General features: G+C 46.3%; 1 protein-coding gene across 1 annotated transcript in view; it reads right to left on the reverse strand.

Annotated features, from left to right (window-relative positions):
- Positions 1–1,129: 1,129 nt before the first annotated feature.
- The window catches only part of LOC148848306 (peroxisomal acyl-coenzyme A oxidase 1-like), a 51,149-nt gene continuing 29,042 nt past the window's right edge, over positions 1,130–23,236 (reverse strand). Inside the window, exons 10-14 of the mRNA XM_088952489.1 lie at positions 15,377–15,497; positions 2,682–2,792; positions 2,102–2,171; positions 1,681–1,864; positions 1,130–1,576 (exon numbers count right to left, since the gene is read on the reverse strand). Coding sequence (XP_088808615.1) covers positions 1,367–1,576; positions 1,681–1,864; positions 2,102–2,171; positions 2,682–2,792; positions 15,377–15,497 — 696 coding nt within the window. The 3' untranslated portion in view covers positions 1,130–1,366. The remainder of the gene's footprint in view (positions 1,577–1,680; positions 1,865–2,101; positions 2,172–2,681; positions 2,793–15,376; positions 15,498–23,236) is intronic.

Raw genomic sequence — 23,236 nt, forward strand, 5'->3', positions numbered from 1 at the left:
AATAAGTACAATGGGTTCTGAATTAAATTTCAAGGATCTGTTTGCTTTTTGGATTTTAAGAAAGTGAAAATTATTCATTTTAATAATAGTTTTTTATGGTTAAAATGCTTAATTGTCTTATTTACCTAGGAAAGGAAACACTTGCCCAAGTATATGTATTTATTTAGATAACTAACTTTTCCAAAATCAAACCAAATAATGCCCAAAGGCAAACCTCAAGTATCGCATCATATCGGTGGATATATTACGACACTCATCAATATGGAAGCCTAGTTTGACGAAATTATATATTTACTGATTTTGGATTATTTTTCAACTTCAATAAAAATGGAACATTATAATTATAAAAACTAAAATAAATAATTTAAAATTTTATTTTTTCAAAAAATTTAATAAGAATTAAAAATTATAAAAATAATATATTTTATCTACCTTAAATGATTTATATGTTTTATTTTACAGATAATTATACGTTAAAAATGAAAACATATTTATTAATAGAAAATAGAAATTATAATTATAAAAACTGAAATAAAAATTTTAAGACTTAATTTCCCCCAATAATTTAATAAAAAATGAAAATTATATATGCTTTATTATTCAATTATATAAAAAATAAAATAATTATATTTTAAAAATAAAACATATTATTTAAAAAAATAAAATCATTATTTATATAAAAATATTAAATAAATACATTTTTTTATGATGTATACATATTCTAAAGTCCCGATATTATTGATTATAATGTTTTTCCTCATATAACATATTAAAGTGTGCATTTTTTATGTGGCTATACTTTATCCATAGATAATTAAATTTTAGATTTAATGTTATTAATGTATTCATGTGATTTGCATGCATTTCCCTAGTGTATTTAAGCATTTCCATATCTTTCCTTTGTATCTATGCATTTCCCAAATGTATCCGCATCTGAATTCTGAACTGTCCAATACGATACCCAATACTGATGTTTTGATCTTTATATCGCACAATCTCGCAATGTGGATCATCATATTGCATCATATATACGGTAAAAAGCACGTGTTTATATATCAGATGAAATGATAAAAGATAGTACTACTAACTACTAAGTAGTAATATGACACTCATCTGTAACTATAACACATGAAGCACAAATAAAAGGGACAATCTTTTATTTGGAACGGTCAATTATAGAAATTCTCCAACAATAAGAATCTGACAGATAAACTGATAGATGATTCTCTATAAACTTCTGTCCAGAATTTACACATACTCGAACCCCAGTTTGAAGGATCACCCCTATAGCTTTATTAGTTTCATTTATAATATAAGTTAAAATGAAAATAACCGAATGTCTGGTTTGACCATGTAGTAAATACATTCAAAGACGTGCTGCCCGGAGCCGTTGCTTCAGCATTGGCCTAATGTACTCATGGTATCCATCAGGAACAACCGAGTCATTGAGTGGATCTTTCCATGCCTCTTCATACAGTTTTGGATACACATTTCCATCATAGCGACCGAGAACAGAGCCAAGGTAATGGTCAGTGTAGTTAAAAGCATCAACCAAGGCAATGGCATTAGGACGAACCTATTATCAGTATACCATCAAAATGCATTCTGGTTAGAGAAGCAAAAGCTACTTAGATGGCACGAATTGATTCAACCAGAATTGATTCTGTATTTGGTACAAACCTGTGAGTATAGGGATCTGAGCTGATCATTGGCAAGTGATCCTTGCTTGGGGGTGATACACCCTGTTGATAAGAAGTCACCCAGATGTTTGTGAAGCAGGTAAAGGGCATAAATGTAACAGAGCGCCTCTAGCTGTTCTTTCACCCCCTTCCCTGGAATTTCTTGTTGCAACTTTTCAAGGAACCTGACCGATAAAATGATACACAAGTAGGACCTAGCTGTTACTTGCTATCCTTTATGGCAACAAATTTCTAAGATTGAGAGAAACTAATATTGCTCCTGCAATTAATTTCTTAGGGCCCTTCCAGAAGATTCTAGATTTCTCATGTTCCCAAAATTAATTCCCCAAAGTGAGAATGGTTTTCTTTTGATCTTTTTATAAACATATTGATCAACTGAGATAGAGGAAGAACAAACTTACTTGGAAACAACAATTAATTGGCAGTGAGCAATGGCTGCTTCCACGAGATTGGCAGAGAGCTCTGCAAAGCCTGAATGAAAAGAGATGTAAGCCGATACATATTCATTTCTCCAAACTCATATTAAAACAGAGGACTGGAAGAAGCATTTTCCCAACTGATCTAATAGCACGATATATGAAAAGTGATCCCAAGGCATGTAGGTACAACAGAAAATTCACTCAACTGGATGAGTCTAAAGCCTAACCATCCAGATAACTGAATTCTTTTAGATTGTTAGAAACACTTAAAGAGTTTCCATGGAAAAGAACACCTTCACGTCTTCTTTATTTTCTTGTGTTTTTAATTTTTAATTTCATTCTGGTGACATACTATATATTCAATCATTACCATTGCAATTTAGCCAATCTGGCCCAGGAAACCTTGGGGGTTTCATCTAATGGATGTATCTTGCACATGTGCCACATCAAACAAACAAGACAGCAGGGAAGATGTTTTCTTTCATTCCAAGTATTCCATCATCCTGAAAAAGAAAGAACTGGAACATTTGATAGGCATTTTTATAAAATATATAGTGGATACCTTCTTCTGGACTCGAAAACCTGCTGAGATTTTGAGCACAGGCAACAGACATCCGAGCAGCTCTTGCCTCAAAAGTCTCTAATATTACATTAGGCTTCAACCAATCCTCAGCTGCAAAATAATATTAAAATGGTTAACCTCAATGTCTCACATAGCCCAACACCTATGATACCCAGATGCTTGTGCAAGGGTGCTGTAATGTCAGACAATTCAGCCAAAGGAATTTCAAGAATTCACAATGATGCAAGATATCAGTCAGCCAGTGTCAGATACATGATCACAAACATGATTGCTGAGAGTGCGTCCACTATACTGATAGCTCTAATTAGAATATGATACTGTGAAATGATTAAGAAAACAACTACATCAGTGTAAACTTGTTTTACACCATCAGTCCTGAGCCTGGATAAAAGAGGAGAGTTGCATCAGGTTGGCAGCCAGCATTAAAACTTCTGCCAAGCACTTGATCATGGATCCTGATTTGAACAGAATTCATGTAGCTGACCCCATGTAATTGGGATAAGGTTTGGATGATGATGATGAAATGATTAATAAAACCTAAGAACCATTAATTGAAGCATTTTCAGATCATAATTTCCATTTAAAAAATGCAGTGATTTTTTTTTTCATTTATTAGGCAGGCAATGATTATAGACTGATTAAGATTACATGATAATTAATTTTATGCAATAGAAGAAACAATATTAAGTTAATCCACGAATGGAGATGATTGGTGTCTCCTTGGTGAGAAAATTTACTGATTATTCACCAATACAATAATCTCTATGGTTCAATCTCAGGACAGATCATGTAGAACTCCCTCATAAACAACCACAAACAGAACCTGAGTGGAAAGTTGGGAATGCCCAAAAAGTATAATTTTGGATAGCAATGATTGGCAAGCTATCACCTTCCAATAAATAGACTGTCTAAGTTCTAAATATAATGATTGGCAAGCTATCACCTTCCAAAAAGTATAATTTTGATAACAAGTGTGGTAAGTTTACTTTACTCACGCTTTTGGGGTTCTCTAAACTTGGATAGATTGGTTTCGCAGTTCATAGGCTGACACAATTAGTTTCCATGGATGGATGGACACTACCAGAACATTTTGATTTCAATAAAATCCTCGAATGGCAATGATTACAGTCTGTTTCGCTGGTGAAGGGTCTCTTTTCTGAAGTTATTGATGGAGCGCAGATTCTCTTATAATAGAGCAGGTGGGGGGAAGCGAAGATGGGAAGCTTCTGCCTGGTACCGTAGATTGGAGAACGAAGGGAGGGCAATGATTACAGTCTGTTTCTTACAGAGAAGTGGTGGCGGCGGGGGTTTGGCCTACTTTTGGGGTGTCAGAGGTGAAATGGGTTAATGGTAATAGGGTGGTAGCAACGGACCCTCAGGGGGTGACTGCGAGAAGAGAGTTTTTGAGGAACTGTTTGGTGGGTAGGTTCCGATGGGGGGTGGAGATTAACGAGGTAGAGAGGTGGGCAAATGGCGTTTGGAGAGAGGTGGGGGGTGTGAGAGTGAAGAAAATGGCGGATGGTCTATTCCTCTTTATTTGTCCGTCAAGAGCTGGTGCGGATTGGGTTTTAAGACAAGGTCCATGGCAAATGGGAAGAAACCCCCTTTTGCTGGACTGGTGGGGGGCGAGTGCGGGATGCCACTACCCTAATCCCTTCGAAGTATGAGAGGACCTGGAGTCATGCTGGATTAGGGTTCACGGCCTGCCACTCCTGCTCTGGTGCCCAAGTGTCATAAGGGCTATTGGTGATGCTTGTGGGGGTTTTATAGAGACGGACGATTCCCAACTGGAGATTGCGACCTGCGAGTGGGTAAGAATGAAAATCCGCAAGGGAAACCAAATTCCGAGCAAGGTTGAAGTGGTAGCAGGGGAAGTGGTCTTCACGGTTCAGATCTGGCAAGAAGTTCTGCCGTTTGTTCGAAGTTGGAGAGGTGGAGAAGGGCTGTCTCGCGATGTCCTTAAAGAAGACAAGGATAGTTCGAATTGCTCCAAAACGTTAATCCTGGAAGATTTTGGCGAAAGTGAGCTTCCCGGTTTTTCAGTAGCAGAGAGGTATCAGAAGACGGAGACGCGAGTTGCTTCTCCGGTGACCGTAGATAGAGAAGAAGATGCAAGTTTGGGGGTTCTTTTGAGCCGTCCGATGTTGGTGACTTCGAACGGTACAGATGGGTTTACCCAGGATCCAGCAGTGAAGGAGATTCGAAATTCAAATCTGAGGGGCAGCGGGCAGGTTTGGGGTACTAAGGTCATTAAAGCCTTAATTAGAGAATGCCTTGTAGAGCTCCAGCTGGCCCCTAGGGAAGTTAGTGCGCCAGAGAATTGTCAGAAGGGCTGTCGGCCTCCCCCACTCGAGTCTCAGTGGGCCCATGGGACTTCGAATGAAGTTAATGGGCCTGGAATGCTTTATTCAGCCCAACCGACTCTTCAACCTTTTATTCTGGAAGCTGGGCCTGGGCTCAATGGTTATGTTGAGTCTAGTCCATCCTCTGTTCGAAGGACGAACCTGACGCCAGATTTCAGTCCTCGGGTTGGCGGTGGTCTTCAGGGGAGGCTCGGGATTCTCAGGAACGAAGGGGGACTGCTGCTGGTAGGGAGAAGAAGGGCGGAGAGGGAGTTTCAGATCCCGGCACTGGGGTTGTGAAATCTTGGCCTTCCCAAGCGTCTGCTCTAGTAGGCGAGACTCAGCTAAAGTCCAACCAACTAGCAGTGCTGAGAGAGGAAGAGGAGTTGATGGAGATGGATCCGATAGTGATGGTGGCTGCAGATCCTCAAATTGCAGGTGGTGAAGGTATTATTGAGGGTGCTGGGCCACAGGTGGAAGGTAACAAATTGTTACGGATAGGTTTGCTGTCACAGTTGGGCAGTCTCAGAAGAATAACAATCTGTTAGTGGATCAGTCGAACCAGGTAGGGGAGCAGTTTGTAAGTGTTTCTGATTCGTCGTGGGTTTCTTCTAAGTTGATGGGATTGGGAAAGTTTATGGGGATCTCGCTAGAAGGCTTGGAAGAGGAAACAATTAAGTGCTTGAAGGGGGTAGAGAAAAGAATGAGTATGGCCAGGGGGAAAGCTGTAGTAAAGAAGGGGGGCAACAAATCTAAAAGAAGTAGAGAATTGCTACGCTTGACTTGGAACCTTAATAATAAAGTTGGTAGGAGTGAGGGGAGGGGGGAGAAAGGCTTAAGTGCCAAGTGTTCTGTTGTTCCTAGTTTGTTATGTAGCTTAAGATCTTATCTTGGAATGTTAGGGGGCTGGGGTCGGGGAGGAGGCGGCTGGTAGTTTGTGACTCTTTGAAAAATTCGGGTTCAAAAGTGGTATTGATTCAAGAAACTAAATTGGAATCTGTGGAGGTTGGAGTGGTTAGAAGTATCTGGGGGGAGGGGGAGGTTAGGTGGAGGTCGAAGTCAGCAGCTGGTAGTGCAGGGGGGTTACTGAGTATATAGGACCCGACTGTTTGCAGCTTGATCTCTCATCAGATTGGACTTTTTTCAATTTCTCGTCTTGAAACTTGCAGATGGCAATGTGTCTGTTATGGGCCCGGGCGTAGGATCTCGTCACGGGTCGGTCCACGGGGAGAACCTCTTGCTTCCCCTTGCGCCTTCCCTTGCGTGCAGACCCTATTGTGGAAACCGAATGGGTGATTTGTTCAAGACCACCCGAACTCTCCTCACTCTTCTCTTACTAGAAAACTGAATGCTTTATTCCAATTCATAGGCTCCTTAAATAGGAGATTACAAGAGGGGGTTCCTTGATGTATTCGGCTAGGCTAGGATAATCCCTCTCTAAATCAAACTCAAACTCCTACTTCTAATGGTAAACAAACTCTTACTAAGAACATAAGATAAGATAAGGATAAGGGATGAGGGATAATGTAAGCTGGCGGCGAGTAGGCGAGTAGAGCTGTCGTGGCAAGATAAGTGTGGGCCCGCTCCTTACTGCTACTACCGGCGGTAGCGGTAAACCTTCCCCATGAATGCATCCATAACATCACACCCCTCTTGGGCAACGAGCTTGTCCTCAAACTTGAGATCAGGATAGGCGTCATGAAGATCCGACCAGGGGATCCAGGTGGCCTCTACTGATGGTAGATCGTCTCACTCCACAGACCTCGAAAGTACCCCGGTTGATGCGGGATCGGACAATAGCCCGAGGCTGGAGAATGGGTTTGCCGTCCTTCAAGGGGGGGTAGGGGAGGTACCTGATCAGGAGGAGTCCCTATAAAAGGCTTGAGTAGGGACACGTGGAAGGTATCATGGAGTCTGCAGTGTTCCGGTAGCTCCGAGCTGGTAAGCAACCTTCCCGATCTGTCGTAAAACCCTGAAGGGCCCGTAGAATTTGGGAGCCAGCTTAGGGGGGGCTCTGTGTCTGAGGGAGAGCTGCCGATAAGGTTGGAGCTTCAGCCAAACGAACTATCCCGGCTCGAAGGTGACCTCACGGTGGTGCTGATTGTAGGCGTTCTTCATACGTGCCTGAGCCAGATGTAAGCGCAAGGAAACTTCGGCCAGGAGGGCGTCACGATCTTGTAGTCCGCGATCCACTTCTTCCAACCGTGTTGAACTGGGTTCGTAAGATAATAGACGGGGGGGGGGGGGTCCCGACCGTAAACAACCCGAAAGGGAGTCATGCCAAGAGAGGAGTGGTAGGAGGTGTTGTAACAGTATTCGGCCCATGGAAGGTACTCCACCCATCGCCGGGGCTGGTCTCCCACAAAACAGCAGAGGTACATCTCTATTGTTCGGTTTACCACCTCCGTTTGGCCATCAGTCTGCGGATGGTAGGCGGAGGAAAAGGCCAAGGCTGTTCCTTGCAGACGAAATAGCTCCTTCCAGAAAGTGCTAGTAAAGATCGGGTCTTTGTCACTTACGATGGATTCGGGTAGCCCATGCAATCAGAAGATGTGGGTGAAGAAGGCATGAGCGATTGAAACCGCTCTGTAAGGGTGGGATAAGAGGAGGAAATGTGCATATTTGGAAAAACGGTCCACCACTACAAATAAGACCGACTTCCCTCCAACTTTGAGTAGACCCTCAATGAAGTCCATGGAAATATCTTCCCAAATCTGAGTTGGGAGTGCCCAGTGGCTGGAGAAGGCTTGCTGGGTGCAAGCTTTCCCACTTTTGTTGTTGGCACATAGAGCAATTTTGAATGAAGTCCTACACCGAAGCCTTCATACCTTGCCAGTGGAAGTCAGCGTGGATGCGGTGCAATGTCTTCTGGATACCTTCGTGTGTGGAGTTGTGTATGCTGGAGATGACGGAGGGAATCAAAGGGCAGTCGGATGGGAGATAAATCCGCCCTTTGTATAATGCCAACCCGTCGTGCATGGACCAGTTTGGGTTGGTCATTCCGGTTTGTATTTTCTTGACCAACTCGTTCCACTTTGGTGACTGTGGCAGTATGTTCCGAATGTCTTCTAGTAGGGTGGCTCGGGGCTATGAGATCGCATGGAGCAGCATGTTGTCTTCTTCTCAGCGAGACAAGGCATCTGCGGCATGGTTCAAGGTTCCCGCCTTGTAGTCCACCCGAAAACTGAACCCAAGAAGCTTGCTGACCCAATGCTATTGCAGCGAGGTGGTAAGTCGTTGTTCCAACAAATATTTAAGGCTGTAGTGGTCCGTCTTGACGACGAAGGATCTGCCCACAAGTACGGCCTCCAGTGTTGCACTGCCTTTGCCAGTCCAATTAGTTCCCGTTCGTAGGTGGGTAACTTAAGGTGGCGGTCGGCCAGTTTGCGGCTGAAGAAAGCGACTGGATGTCCTTGCTACTGTAGTATGGCGCCGATGCCGGTGTCGGATGCATCGCATTCCACCGTGAACTCGAGATCAAAGTTTGGCAATTGTAGAACCGGTGTGGAGGAGAGGGCTTCCCTTAAACTCACAAAGGCTGCATCGGCTGAACTATCCCAGAGGAAGGCATTTTTCTTGAGCAAATTGGTTAGTGGAGCCGCCAAAAGTCCATAATTTTGTATGAACTTGCGGTAGTAGCCTGTCAGCCCTAGGAACCCGCGGAGAGCCTTGGTGGATTGCGGTCTGGGCCATTCCCTGATTGCCTGAATCTTGGAGTCATCCACAGTGACCCCTTGCCCGATGATCACATGCCCCAAGTAAAGGACCCAGCGTTCCCCAAAGGAGCATTTGGATCGCTTAAGGAAGAGATGGTGTTGTTCCAGGAGTTCAAGAACGATCCATAGATGCTGCACATGTTCTACCCACGATTTGCTATAGACTAGGATGTCGTCAAAGAACACCAAGACGAATCTACGGAGGTGAGAGTGAAATACCTTGTTCATTAGGGCCTGGAATGTGGAAAGAGCGTTGCTGAGGCCGAATGGCATAACCAGGAATTCGAAATGGCCATGATGTGTTCTGAAGGCCGTTTTCTCTACATCTTCGGGAGTCATTCGGACCTGGAAGTAACCCAACCGGAGGTCTAGTTTTGAGAAGTATTGTGCGCCATGGAGCTCGTCCAATAGTTCGTCTACGATGGGGATAGGAAATTTGTCCTTGACCGTCCGACTGTTAAGTTCTCTGTAGTCTACACAAAATCTCCAAGTCCCATCTTGCTTGGGTACCAACAGAACCGGAGAGGAGAAGGGGGAGCGGCTGGGTCGGATGATCCCCTACTGTAACATGTCCGCGCACTGCCTTTCTATTTCATCCTTCTGTTGATGTGGGTAACGGTAGGGTCGGACGACAACGGGATCCAATCCGACTATCAGAGGGATTCGATGATCGTAGTCTCTGGAAGGTAGGAGCCCCTTGGGTTCCTTGAATACTGCAGAGAACTCCGTGAGGAGCCTCTCCATATCTGTTGTGCGTGAGTCCTCACCTTGAAGTGTGTGCAGCTGCGTTTTTGTTTTTATTTTGGTTCCCTACCATGTAACTGGTTTCCCATCCAGGTGGAAAGTCATTGTTAGGGTGCTGAAATCCCATAGGATGGGCCCTAGAGTGATTAGCCATTTGACTCCCAAGACGATGTCAAATTCATCCAAGGAGAGTACAAATAAGTCAGCCCAGAAGGATTCTGCTCCGACCTGAATTTCGGTGTCTTTGCAGATACCGGGGCTGTGAACTCTTTCCCCGTTGGCCACGGCTACCTGTAATTGCGGCTTGATTTCCATCGGTAATTCTAATCGACGGGCAACCTGCTCACTAACAAAGTTGTGGATGCTTTCGGAGTCTACGAGAATACAAACTGGTTGCCCTGCTATCCGCACCCTTAGTTGCATGGTTTGGGAAGTTTTGATCCCTGTGATGGCGTGGAGGGAGATCTCTGGTTCTGATGCTGCAGGCTCATCCTTGTCCTCTTCGGATTCTTCTACCAGAAGGCAGAACAACTTCTTGCACCTGTGCCCAGAGGAGTACAGATCATTGCAGTTGAAGCACTGCCCTCTTGCGCGCCGTTTTGCCATCTCGGCTCGGGTCAGCCGTCTAATGGGGGGTGCTGTCTTGTTACTTCCTACACTTGTTGTCGATCTGGAGGGGTTACCGGCAGGAGGCCTTTGTTCCCTGTTGGCTGTCGAAGAAGGAGGCACCCCTGCTATCTTCGAAGGTGCCCAGGTTGTTGCCGATCGTCCTATACTGAGGTTTCCGTGGGAGAGGTGCATTTTCCTTTCGAAGGCGCGTACGAGGTTCATCGTTGTGGCCAGGTTAGGAGGGTGTTGCATCTCTACGTCCACTCTTAGAGTTTCTACTAACCCTGCTGTAAACATATCTACTTGCTGATCTGCGCGAACTGAGGTTGCTCTGGCGAGAAGGGTTTGGAACTGGCGTTGGTACTCTGCCACTGTTCCAGTTTGCTTGAGATTGATCAACTCGCCCAACGAATTGCTTGCCAACGGGGGTCCAAACTCGAGACAAAATGATTTAAACTGCCCCAGCTGAGACCGGGTTCTTCTTGCTCCAGTCTGTAGAACCAGAGTTGCGCCTCTTCTGATAGGTGGAAGGCAGCCAGACTGACTTTATCCTTGTCATCAGTACGCTGGTTACAGAAGAACTGTTCGCAGCGATACAACCATCCTAACGGGTCCCTGGTGCCGTTGTAAGATGGAAATTCCAGCCAGCTATACTTGGGAATAACAACGGCTGTCGGGGCATCGATTTGTTGTTCGCTGGACGTCTCTGTCCAGTCCGGACGACGACTGTTGGTGGTGGCGGTTCCCTCAGAACTTCTTTCTTTGTTGGAGAGGAATGCTTCCAGTAGGCGTCGCAGCTCCCGAACATCATCCTTGACTTCACGAACCTCCATGTTGGTTTCAGCGAGCCTATGCTCCAGCTCGTGGACCCTAGAAGACAGCGGCTCCTGTTCCCCCATGACAGTAGGCTTTGATACCAGAATGTTATGGGCCCGGGCGTAGGATCTCGTCACGGGTCGGTCCACGGGGAGAACCTCTTGCTTCCCCTTGCGCCTTCCCTTGCGTGCAGACCCTATTGTGGAAACCGAATGGGTGATTTGTCCAAGAGACCATCCGAACTCTCCTCACTCTTCTCTTACTAGAAAACTGAATGCTTTATTCCAATTCATAGGCTCCTTAAATAGGAGATTACAAGAGGGGGTTCCTTGATGTATTCGGCTAGGCTAGGATAATCCCTCTCTAAATCAAACTCAAACTCCTACTTCTAATGGTAAACAAACTCTTACTAAGAACATAAGATAAGGATAAGGGATGAGGGATAATGTAAGCTGGCGGCGAGTTGGCGAGCAGAGCTGTCGTGGCAAGATTAGTGTGGGCCCCCTGATGAGCTGTTGTGTGGGCCCGCTCCTTAGTGTTGCTGCCGGCGGCGGCGGTAAACCTTCCCCACGAATGGATCCATAACAATGTCAGGTTACTAATGTGTATGGTCCTAATGACCGAAGTCGGAGGGAGGAGTTTTGGGAGGAGCTCGCAGTGGCTAGGGGAAGTCTAGATTGCCCGTGGGTTATTGGTGGGGACTTTAATGTCACTCTTTCTGGGGAGGAGAGAAGCTCGGGGAGAAGAAGATCTAGGGATATGGTGCTATTTGCTAATTTTATCAACATATTTGAGCTTCAAGATTTACCCCTTCATGGCAATAGGTATACTTGGACCAACAATCAAGACCTTCCTACCCTAGTGAGGCTAGATAGGTTTCTGGTTACTTCTAACTGGGAGGATATTTTTCCGGAGTTTAAGCAGATTGCCCTTCCAAGGCCAGTGTCAGACCATATTCCCATTCAATTGGTTTGTGGTGTTAGAGAGAGAACAAAAGTTCTGTTCAAATTAGAGAATGCTTGGTTTGAGGATGACTCTCTAGTTCCGTTGTTGAAGTCTATTTGGGAGGATATGCAGGTGGGAGGTACCGGTTCATTCATCTTATCAAAGAAATTGGGAGCCATTAAAGCAAAGCTAAAGATTTGGAAAGTGGAGAAAAGTTTGAATCTAGATATTGAGAAGAAAGCTCTACTGAGTACCATAAAGGAGATTGACACAGCTGAAGAATAAGGTCCTATTGCTGAGGAGCTCAGATTAAAAAGATTTCATGCTAAGTTGAAGTTTGACAAATTGGCAATGGCAAAAGAAATTAAATGGAGACAAAGAGCCAAAGTGGCGTAGTTGAAAGAGGGGGATAGGAATACACATTATTTTCACAAAATGGCACATGCCAAAGCTAGAGCTTCTGTAATTACCAGGCTGGAGGGAGAGGGCAGGGTAGGTATCACTGAGTCTAATATGAAGCTAGTGGCAACTAGCTTTTACAAGAAGTTGTACATTCAGACCTTTTCCAAGATCCCTTTCTTTTAACCAGCTAAGTGATGAGCAGTCTTCTTTCATTGAGAGACCTTTTTTCTGAGGAGGAAATTAAAGAAGCTATCAAGTTGTTGGCTGATGAAAAGTCTCCAGGGCCCGATGGTCTTACAGATCTCTTTTACATTAAATGCTAGGACGTGGTGAGACAGGATATATTGAATGTTTTCCAAGACTTTTTTGAGTCGGGTTCATTACAGATAAGTCTGAACACTACCTTTATAACCCTTATTCCAAAGATTGAAGGTGCTGAGAATATTAAGGAGTTTAGGCCAATTAGTATGTTGCATAGCTTCTATAAAATCCTATCTAAAGTCCTTGCAGAAAGATTGAAAGCAGTTCTTGGTAGGGTTATCTCAAATAACCAAAGTGTTTTTATTCTGGGTAGACAGATGCTAGATTCAGTTCTTATTGCCAATTAGCTCATACATTCCAGGAAAAAAGAAGATTCTCCGGGTTTGATTTGTAAACTTGCTATTGAGAAGGCCTTCGATCATGTTAATTGGAGATGTGTAGACCTTGTGCTTCTTCAGATGAATTTTGGGCAAAAATGGAGGAATTGGATGAAAGTATGTATCACTTCCCCAAAGTTCTCAGTCTTGGTAAATGGACAGTCTGCAGGTTTCTTTGATAGTTCCAAGGGTCTTAGGCAGGGAGACCCTCTATCTCCTCTGTTATTTCTATGTGTAATGGAGATCCTCACTATTTTCTGCAAAAAGGCTGCTGAGTCGGGGGATTGGGAAGGTTTTGCAATGGTGTCGGGGGGAGAGAAGGTGAACATTCTTCAATTTGCAGATGATACAGTATGTTTTTGTGGATGCTTCCCCCTCTCAAGTGGAGCTAATTCTTGGGATTCTCTCTTGGTTTGAAGTGATTACAGGCTTGAAAGTTAATTGGAATAAGAGCTAAATTATCCCAGTTGAACTTGTTTCCAGTTTAGCTGAGTGGCAGACTCACCTGCTACATTACAATACCTTGCTCCTTATACAGGAGCGGCTTTGGTATTCTGGCTTGTCAGATTGAACCTCTCCCGGTCAAATATTTGGGACTCCCGCTTGGGGTGAGTGGTGGTTCCTCTGCTATTTGGGACCCGGCTATTGAGAGATTGGAAAGGAAGCTGGAAGCTGGCTTCTTGGAAGGCTAAATACCTTTCTTTTGGAGGGAGGGTGACTCTGGCTAAGAGTACTCTCTCCAATTTGCCTACCTACTTCCTATCTCTTTTCTCTATTCCTAAGAAGGTGGCAAATCAGAATGAAAAGCTTCAATGGAATTTCCTTTGGAGAGGCTGGGAGGAAGAGAAAAAAGTGCACTTGGTGAGTTGGGAACAAGTCTGTCTTCCCAAATCTGAAGGGGGGTTAGGTATAAGGAAACTGAAATATTTTAACTCTGCTCTCCTATGTAAATTGATTTGGAGATTTGCTGTAGAATCTAATGCTTGGTGGAGATCTCTCATAGCTAGAAAATATGGTGTGAGCTGGGGAAATTGGAGATCTAGGGACCCCCCTCCTAACTGGGGTTAACTCTCTGTGGAAGGGGATAATGAAGCATTTCCCAGAGTTGGCCAGGGGGATCTCAGTCAGGCTGGTAATGGTAATAGGATCAAATTCTGGAAGGAGCTTGGTGCTCAGATGTTCCTCTTGCTGAATCCTTCCCTCTCATCTTCCAGTGTGCTTCAGACCAAGAGGCCTCAGTTGCTGAGTGCTATAGTATTTCTGGTGATTCTGTTCTTTGGACTCCCTCTTTCCGTAGAAATCTCTTTGATTGGGAGGTGGATGAGGCAGTGAATCTTTTGACCTGTCTACAGCATCAAGAGATGGACTTTAGTACGGAGGATAAATGGCATTGGAAGTGGAATCCTGATGGGATATTCTCTGTTAAATATTTGGCGGCTAGGATTGGTAGGAGGGGTGTTCTTGATTTCCCAGTTCAGCAAGTGCAGAATCCTATCAGTCCGACTAAAGCCAGTTTCCTTGTTTGGACTATGACTCTTAACAAATGCCTTCCCAAGGAAAACCTTGTAAAAAGGGGAATTCAGATTTTGGACCACTCTTGCAGCTTATGTGGGTGCAGTGCTGAATCTACTGATCATCTGTGTTTACACTGCCCGTTCTCGGCTCAGTTGTGGAACCACCTCCTCAAGTCCTTGACAGTTTGTTGGGTGATGCCGAGGTCGGTAAAAGAGCTGTTATGCTGCTGGCATATTGTGGGCTGGAGCAAGAAAAAGAAGACTTTACGAAAAATGATTCCAAGTGCTGTAATGTGGTGTATCTGGACCGAGAGAAATAGAAGGGTGTTCAGCAACAAGTTTCCAAGTCTAGAGGACCTAACCCAGAAGTTAATGGGCAAATTGATTTCTTGGTTGTCTGTGGCGGCAGATTTTAGAAACTGTAATGTATCAGATTTATTTTTTTCCTTGTCTTGATGGATTGTGTAATCGCTGTTTAGATCAGTCAGCCTGTTTTGGGACTGATCTCAGCCTCCAATGTGTACTTCATTCTCAATAAATATTACTTTACCTTTTCCAAAAAATATATATATATCATTCTGTGTTATTTGAAAAGGACCATGTAAGTCTTCTAGATGGGAAATTAGGTTCTTTTCTTCTGTTTGTTTCACAATTATCGGAAGAAAGAAGAAAAGGGGGAAAAGAGAGAACATAACTTTGATCCCTAATATGCAATTTAATCACAATTCTTTTATAGATATTGCATCCCTATTCTGTGACTTCCAAACAACAAACTTTCCATGATCTCAAATATAGAAAGCTTTTAGGAGTTTATGGGAAAGGGATTTTCAGATGCACCATAACACTGTCCCCAAGATAAAACATTCTAATTTGACTTCAAATGCAATATCTCGCACCAAATAGAAATTTTAACTGTAAGTACCAGCATTCAGAAACAAGATAATTTACCTCTTTGAACATCACATTGGCACTGCATCAGATGTTCGATTTTTCCCATGTAAGCTGTTGTTCCAACAGGTTTTTTTCCAGAACCCAATTGAGAAACAGTCTTCATAAGAAACCTCGCAACCTGCAAGAGATGATCTGAGTACAAACAAGCACATCCTAACAAATACATAGGCATATATTGAACTTCATATATTAGCTAATGTTTTGACACCTAAATACTCTCGTAAGTGTGATACAATAAAACAATTGCACGGGTCTAGGTCCATCATAAATTATAACCTATGTTTTATAGACATTAATATACATATAATGCATAGGGGTGCTCATAAAGAACCGAAAAACCAAATTAGACCGAGAAAACCGACTTTGTCGGTTTGGTATTTTTGCAAAGCCGAAGGACCGGCTCAGTTTTTGATTAACCTAGAAAAAAAACTGGAGGTTAATCAAACCAACTGATATATATTTATATAAATATATATATATATATATTATTATAAATATATTATTTATTTATAATATATGTTATAAATATAAAAAACCAAAGAAACAAACTAGTCAACTGGTGGTACCGGTTTGTGAAATTGCAAAAACCGGTAGTACCGGTTCAGTTTCAAAAAGTAGCCTATGGTTCGTTTAACCGAACTGTGAGAACCCCTAATAATGCATATAAAACACAAAAAAAAATAAAACTTATTTTGATTTTATTCATGTTCATCACATGTGCTACCTACTAGTACAAGGAAAATCACTATGATCCTCACAGTGTGCACCGGTCATCTCATCCCTTCTACTGGCAATGCATTCCTAGCCCTAACTGACTGGGTGATGCCTCTGGTGCTGTTACTTTGAAGAAATTAGGGTGCTTAAAAAAGCCTATGCTCTATATACATTAACATGGATAACATCATTCAGGTTAGTGTAAATAACAGTTGTAATTGCAGGAGCCAATTGGTCAGATATGGAATTGATGGAGGATGATTTGGCCCGACCTCGTAGCACGGGTACACGTGGGTGTGACCTTGCTCAAACGATGACTCAGCGCGACAGCACAACAGCCGCAACCACAACTCAGAGGGAAGGTCCCACCGAGTTCAGCCTGGCAACTCGACGGGATAGACTACTCGCCGGGAGCCGCCTGGCCTGCACCACCACCCCGGAGCTAAGGCACCCCGAGCTGCCCCCTAGCTTGGGGTCCCCTAACCTTTCCAAATACCCGAGCTCCTCCCAGTGGATCTTAGGCCACCCCCAGACAGGAACACACCGATCCGCCTATAGGCGTCCCGAGGTGAAGACGGCTAGACAGCTCGGCTTAGCTTGCCCCAGGCAGCTCGCCGCTTACGAGATAGCCTGGCACAGGGTATCTCACGGATGGGTAGTTCAAAATATTGCAGGAAGACCTCCTGCCCGACAAATCTGGAGGCAGTAGCCATATCCCTCGTCAGACAGCGCCGTGTCTGCCGTCTTCAGAAGGTGCCTTACACCTGACAGGCACGTACCCTGCGACGACGGCCCCGCGCATGCCACCTCAGCCCTGCCAGTAACAGCTACGGCAGGCTGACAGTGGCGGTTATACCTGCCTTGTCAAAGGCCAGTGGGCCGGATGTAACGGATTTCTGCTACAAGGAGTTTAATATCGAGGACAGGTATGATCAGGATCATCATCTTCTATACTCGTGCTATCTGCACTCTTAGCCTTCGCCTTCTTGCTTCTCCTACAGAGTACTAACTTAAGCATCGGAGTGTTCCCTCCGGGAAAACCCCCCCGAGGATTCCTCTTCTTCTCCACCTCAAGTATCTTCCAGGAGCCACGTGAGTGCCAGCTAGGAGTGACCGGATCGCACTACATCATTTGGCGCCGTCTGTGGGAATCGCTTCGAAATGCCTTTCTCTAAACTTTCACATCTCTTTACTCTTCAAAAACTCAACACTCATGGCTTCCTCTAGCAACACCGGACGAAGCACGGAGATGGATAACTCCAAGGAACAGCCCCAGCTTCCTACTGTCTACATCGGACAGCTCACCGTCCCCCTCTCAACGGACGGGATCCCTAGTTTGAACGTGCCTATTACAGGAGCACCGTCGTCGCTCCGCTCCCTACTACAATTGGAGCAACCTTAACCGAACCCTCAGTTGTGCCCCGGCGGCCAGCCCGAACCAACTGGAAGACTTGATGCAGTGCATGCAGGTTCAAATGCAGCAGTTCCAACAGTTTCCGCTCTATCAGCAACATATGCTACACCAGGTCTCCCCGTACCAGTATCAGCAGCAATTTCCCCAACTGCTTCAACCTCAGCTTCAGCAATCGCATCTCCCTCCTTGGCACCCAGCCTCGCAGCGAGGTAGGTCTCGCCGTCAGGAGGAGCACCTTTCTCGCCAAGGAGAGGCCCCCCCAGAACCCTCCAAGGAGCCAGACCTCCTCCCGCGGCAGACAAGAAAGACCGGCCACTTCGGCCTCACCACGGGCAGTCAGGTTGGAAGGACCTCAGCTCGCCAAGTCCACGTTGCCTCAGCCCTCCAAGCTCGGTACCCCGTTCCTAGAGAACCGGTTCAAGATTCTGGCCGCAGGCTCTAAGCAGGATCCCTCTGTCCGCAATCATCACCAGCGGCCCGAGCTACTTCCTGCACACACCATCCCAGACAGCACAGAGGTGAGCAGTACAAACGTCGAGCCCGCCAAGAAGCTGAGACGCCGTCGCCAAGCTCGCCGGTCTGCCACCCATGACCTGCCCGAGCTCGGAGGCAAAGAAGAAGTAAGCTCAAGCGAAGTCAAGGCTCCCATCCTTTCAGCTCAATCCCCCTATCACCCGAGCTCCTGGCAGTCCCAATGCCTAAAGATTTCAAGCTCTCCCCTCTTAACAAGTACGACAGGACGTTCGACCCAAATGATCACGTAGATGCCTTCCAATCGTAGATGCACTTGGCAAGAGCCAGTGAGTTGTGCATGTGTGTGGCCTTCTCCACCACTTTCAGGGGAGCAGCCCGCACATGGTACTGGAACTTGGCGCCCGGATCAATAAGAAGTTGGGCGCAATTCGCCCAAGCCTTCACGTCCCACTTCGTTACCAGCAAGCGGTGCCTGCGGATTGAAGAAAGCCTCCTCAACATAGTGAAGAGAGAGGGAGAATCCATCCGGAGCTATGTCAAACGGTTCAACGATGCTTGCATGCAAATACCGCGCTTGGACCCCGCCGTGCGCCTCGCGGCAGCCAAGAAAGGCGTGACGCATAGAGAGTTCAAATGGCACATGGTCGTCAATCAACCAACGACCATAACCGAATTTCTTAAGCTCGCAGACAGGTTCATAGCCACCGAAGAAGAGATCAACCAGAAGGGTGAGGGCGCGCCCGAAAAAAGGAAGAGGAAAGGAGAGCCTTCCAGCCAAGGGAACAGCCGAAAGAAAAAGGATGCAGCTCTGGGGAAAAGTCGGGTCAGTCGTTCCAAGCTCCTGTAGCGGACTGAACTGATTACACCCCACTGAACGCCAAGCGGGCCAAAATCCCGATGGCGATCAAGGACGCCCCGTATGTGAAGTGGCCACCCCGTTTGAGGGGAAATCGCAGTGAGAGAAATAAGAATTTGTATTGTAGTTTTCACAGAGATCACAGTCATAGTACCGAAAATTGTAAAAACCTCCGCGACGAGATTGAGGAGCTCATCCGTCGCGGATATTTAAGGAACTTTGTACAAAATAATAATAGTAATAATAAAATAGGTCGGCAAGGGGAGCACGGTAAGGATGCTCCCGAGTCTAGCAGCAGACCGGCCAAACAGCCACAAAGGCAGCCTCCGGAAGAGGCCAATTCTGGGGGCCATCCACATGATAGTGGGAGGTCCGATCGTCGCGGGTTGTACTTCAACAGCAGCTCGAACGTCAGTTCGTGAGGCCGCCCGGGAAGAACAGAATCCTCCAAAGCAGCCGAGGAAGAAGAGCCAATTTTCTTCACGGAAGATGATGCGCGAGGGGTCCACTACCCCCACGATGATGCACTCATAATAAAGCTGAGAATCAACGACTTCAAGGTTAGGCGCGTACTCGTTGACTCGGGCAGCTCAGCCGACATCCTCTTCAAAGCTGCGTTCGACCAGCTTCAATTGCAGAGAGGCGACCTGAAGCTTGCGGACACTCCTTTGGTGGGCTTCAGCGGAGAAGAAGTCTGGCCCCTTTAGAAAATAACAGTACTTGTGGAAATCGGCACATGGCCTTGCGTAGCTAGATTCAAACACGACTTCCTGGTGGTCGCGACCCCCTCCCCATACAATGCCATAATAGGTCGGCCGATCACCCATGTCCTACGGGCGGTGGTTTCCACCTATCATTTGGCTATTAAGTTCCCAACAAACTTCGGTGTGGGGGTAGAGCGAGGCGACCAGCTCGAGTCCCGCAAGTGCTATGTCACCGCCCTGAAGGGAAAGACCAAGGTGGCTGACGACCTCGAACTGGAGTGGCCTACCGAGCAAGGCGGAGAACGGGTCACGCCCATGGAAGAAACAGTCGCAGTCCCGACCTCAGCAGCCAACCCAACTCGGACGCTTCAGATCAGTGCTTCCGTCCAAGAACCTCTACGGTCCGAACTGGTAAGCTTCTTACTCCAAAATTTAGATATTTTTGCATGGTCCACGGCAGAGATGCCTCGTATAGACCCCGACCTTATCACTCACAAGCTGAATATTGATCCTATAGTTAGGCTCGTTAGACAGAAGAAACGCAACCTAGCCCCAGAGCGGTGGAAAGCGGTCGACGAGGAGGTCGAGAAGCTCCTCGCAGCTGACTTCATAAGAGAAGTCCACTACCCTAGCTGGGTAGCCAACCCCGTCCTGGTAAAGAAGGCCAACGGCAAGTGGTGCATGTGCGTCAACTACACCGACCTAAACCGGGCTTGCCCAAAGACTGCTTCCCGCTCCCCAGAATTGACTGCTTGGTGGACGCGACCTCAGGGCACGAGTTGTTAAGTTTCTTGGATGCCTATTCGGGCTATAACCAAATCAAGTTGGACCCAGTGGACGAAGAAAAGATTGCCTTCATCACGGAGTTCGGTCTATACTATTACAAGGTTATGCCCTTCGGGTTGAAAAATGCAGAGGCAACCTTTCAAAGACTTGTAAATAAGTTGTTTGCGCCACTAATTGGCAGAAAAGTAGAGTGCTATGTAGACGACATGGTCGTCAAAACTCAATTTTCACATGAATTAATACCAGACTTGCATTCTGTTTTTGAAATTTTGCGTAAGTTTAATATGAGATTGAATCCAAACAAGTGTGTATTCGGTGTGACCTCGGGCAAATTCCTAGGATACATCGTTAACCGACGCGGCATTGAAGCCAACCCGAATAAGATTAAAGCCATCTTAGAAATGAGACCACCCCAAAAGTTGAAGGAGGTTCAGAGGTTGAATGCCCGCATAGCCGCCCTGAGCCGCTTCATGTCCAAATCGGCGGACCGTTGTCTGCCGTTCTTCAAGGCAATCAAGAGCAAAAGGTTCGAATGGACCCAAGACTATCAGCTCGCATTTGACGAGCTCAAGAAATACCTCGCTAGTGTGCCAATCTTAACCCGGCCCGAGGAGGGCGATAATTTAGAATTGTACCTCTCGGCAAGCGACGAAGTGGTCAGTTCGATACTAATCAAAGAAGTAGATCGGGTTCAACAACCCATCTACTATGTTAGTAAAGTATTGCAGGGAGTAGAGACGAGATACCCAGAGATAGAAAAGCTAGCATACGCACTGGTAATTGCAGCTCGGAAGCTCCACCCGTACTTCCAGGCTCACATTGTTATCGTTCTCACCGACAAACCTCTGAGGCAAGTCTTACTTAAGCCCGAGGTCTCTGTTCGGTTGACGAAGTGAGTCGTTGAGCTTAGCGAGTACGATCTCCAGTACAAGTCGCGAACTGCCATTAAGGCCCAAGCCTTAGCAGATTTCATCGCCGAGTGCACATTTAGCTCCGAAGTCCCCAAGCCGATTAAGCACGAGGCTCCCAGTTCGGGTGAGCCCGAAGCTCCCAGGCCGGTCGAGTTCGAGCCCCATAAGGTAGCAACCAATGTGGCATCTCTCCTAGTTCGGCCAAGCGCGAGCTGGGGTGAGAAGCCCTGGATCCTTCACGTAGATGGCTCCTCGAACCAACAGGGCAGCGGAGCCGGAATAGTTCTGCACGGCCCAAGTGGCACGAAACTGGAGTACGCTCTACACTTTGAGTTCGCGGCATCTAACAATGAAGCGAAGTACGAGGCATTGATAGTTGGACTAGCTCTAGCCAGAGAAGTAAAATCCAAGCACATCGTTATCTGCAGCGACTCCCAACTCGTGGTCAACCAGGTCACCGGCAAGTATGAAGCTCGCGAGCCAACCATGACCGCCTACTTAGCCAAAGTCAGAGAGGCCATGCTCAACTTCCAGTCACACTTTATCAGGCAAATCCCAAGGTCGGAGAACGTTGAGGCCAACGCCCTGTCCAGATTAGCCAGCGCCAGCGACATCACCATGAGAACCGTGTACATAGAGGACTTGCCTCGGTCTAGCATTCTCGGGGGGGCAGAGGAGGTCGCTCCCGTCGTCCAAGCAGAGCCGATCTGGATTGACCCGCTCGCGAGCTTCTTGCTACACAGGACCCTTCCTGCAGATCGCAATGCAGACAGAAGAGTGCAGCACCAGGCAACCAAATACGTCATGAGAGACAAATGGCTATACCGGAGATCTTACACGCTCCCCTACCTGTGTTGCTTGCGACCTACCTAAGCTGAGCTCGTACTCCGCGACACTCATGAGGGATTGTGCGGCGGACACCTGGGGGGTAGGGCCCTTGCCCAAAAGGCACTTTGAGAGGGGTATTATTGGCCAACAATGAAGGCAGATGCTATTGAGCTCGTTAGGAAATGTGACAAATGCCAGAGACATGCCAATATCCACCACCAGCCCACTGTCGACCTCAAGTATCTCACCAGCCCGTGGCCCTTTGCACAATGGGGCATTGATATACTCTGGCCATTCCCACCAGCAACGGGTGGGAGGAAGTTCTTAGTAATAGCAGTGGACTACTTCACCAAGTGGGTAGAAGTTGAACCCCTTGTAACGATCATAGCTCGGAATGTCCAAAACTTCTTTTGGAAGAACATCGTGTGCCGCTTCGGATTACCTCGGGTATTGATTTTTGACAACGGCAAGCAGTTCGAGGACATCAAATTCCAAGACTGGTGCCAAGACATGGGAATCCGACAGAATTTTACTTCAGTCGCACACCCTCAAGAAAACGGCCAGGCAGAAGTCATGAACAGAGCCATCCTCTGCGGACTAAAGGCACGACTGGACCAAGCTAAAGGATTGTGGGCAGATGAACTACCCAGTGTTCTATGGGCCTACCAGACCACGGAGAAGACCGCCACGGGAGAAACACCCTTCAATCTCACCTACGACACCGAAGTAGTGATTCTCGCTAAGATCGAAGTACCTACACTGTGACTAGAAGCATACAGTGATCAGACAAACGAAGATGAGCTACGTACCAACCTCGATCTACTCGACGAAGTAAGGGACCTCGCGTACATCAGGACAGTAGCCTACCAGTAGAGAGTAGCTTGGTACTATAACGCCAGGGTCAAGAAGCGGAACCTCCGCGTTGGCAACCAGGTCCTTCGTAAAGTTATGGTACCTGATCCCGGCGCTGGCAAGTTCAGGTTCAACTGGGAAGGTCCTTACCGAGTGAAACGAGTGCTTGGGGAAGGAACGTACGAGCTCGAGACTCTCGAAGGGAAACAAGTACCTTGGGCATGAAATATTGTCAACTTCAGACAATACTATCTGTAAGAACTGAGTAGGCCACGAGCCACTCCCAAAGCCTAAGGGCCAGAATACCGAGCTAACATG

The sequence above is a fragment of the Nelumbo lutea genome, chromosome 6 (assembly GCF_056320005.1).
Source record: "Nelumbo lutea isolate HS-2025 chromosome 6, American lotus-T2T, whole genome shotgun sequence".
Lineage (NCBI taxonomy): Eukaryota > Viridiplantae > Streptophyta > Magnoliopsida > Proteales > Nelumbonaceae > Nelumbo > Nelumbo lutea.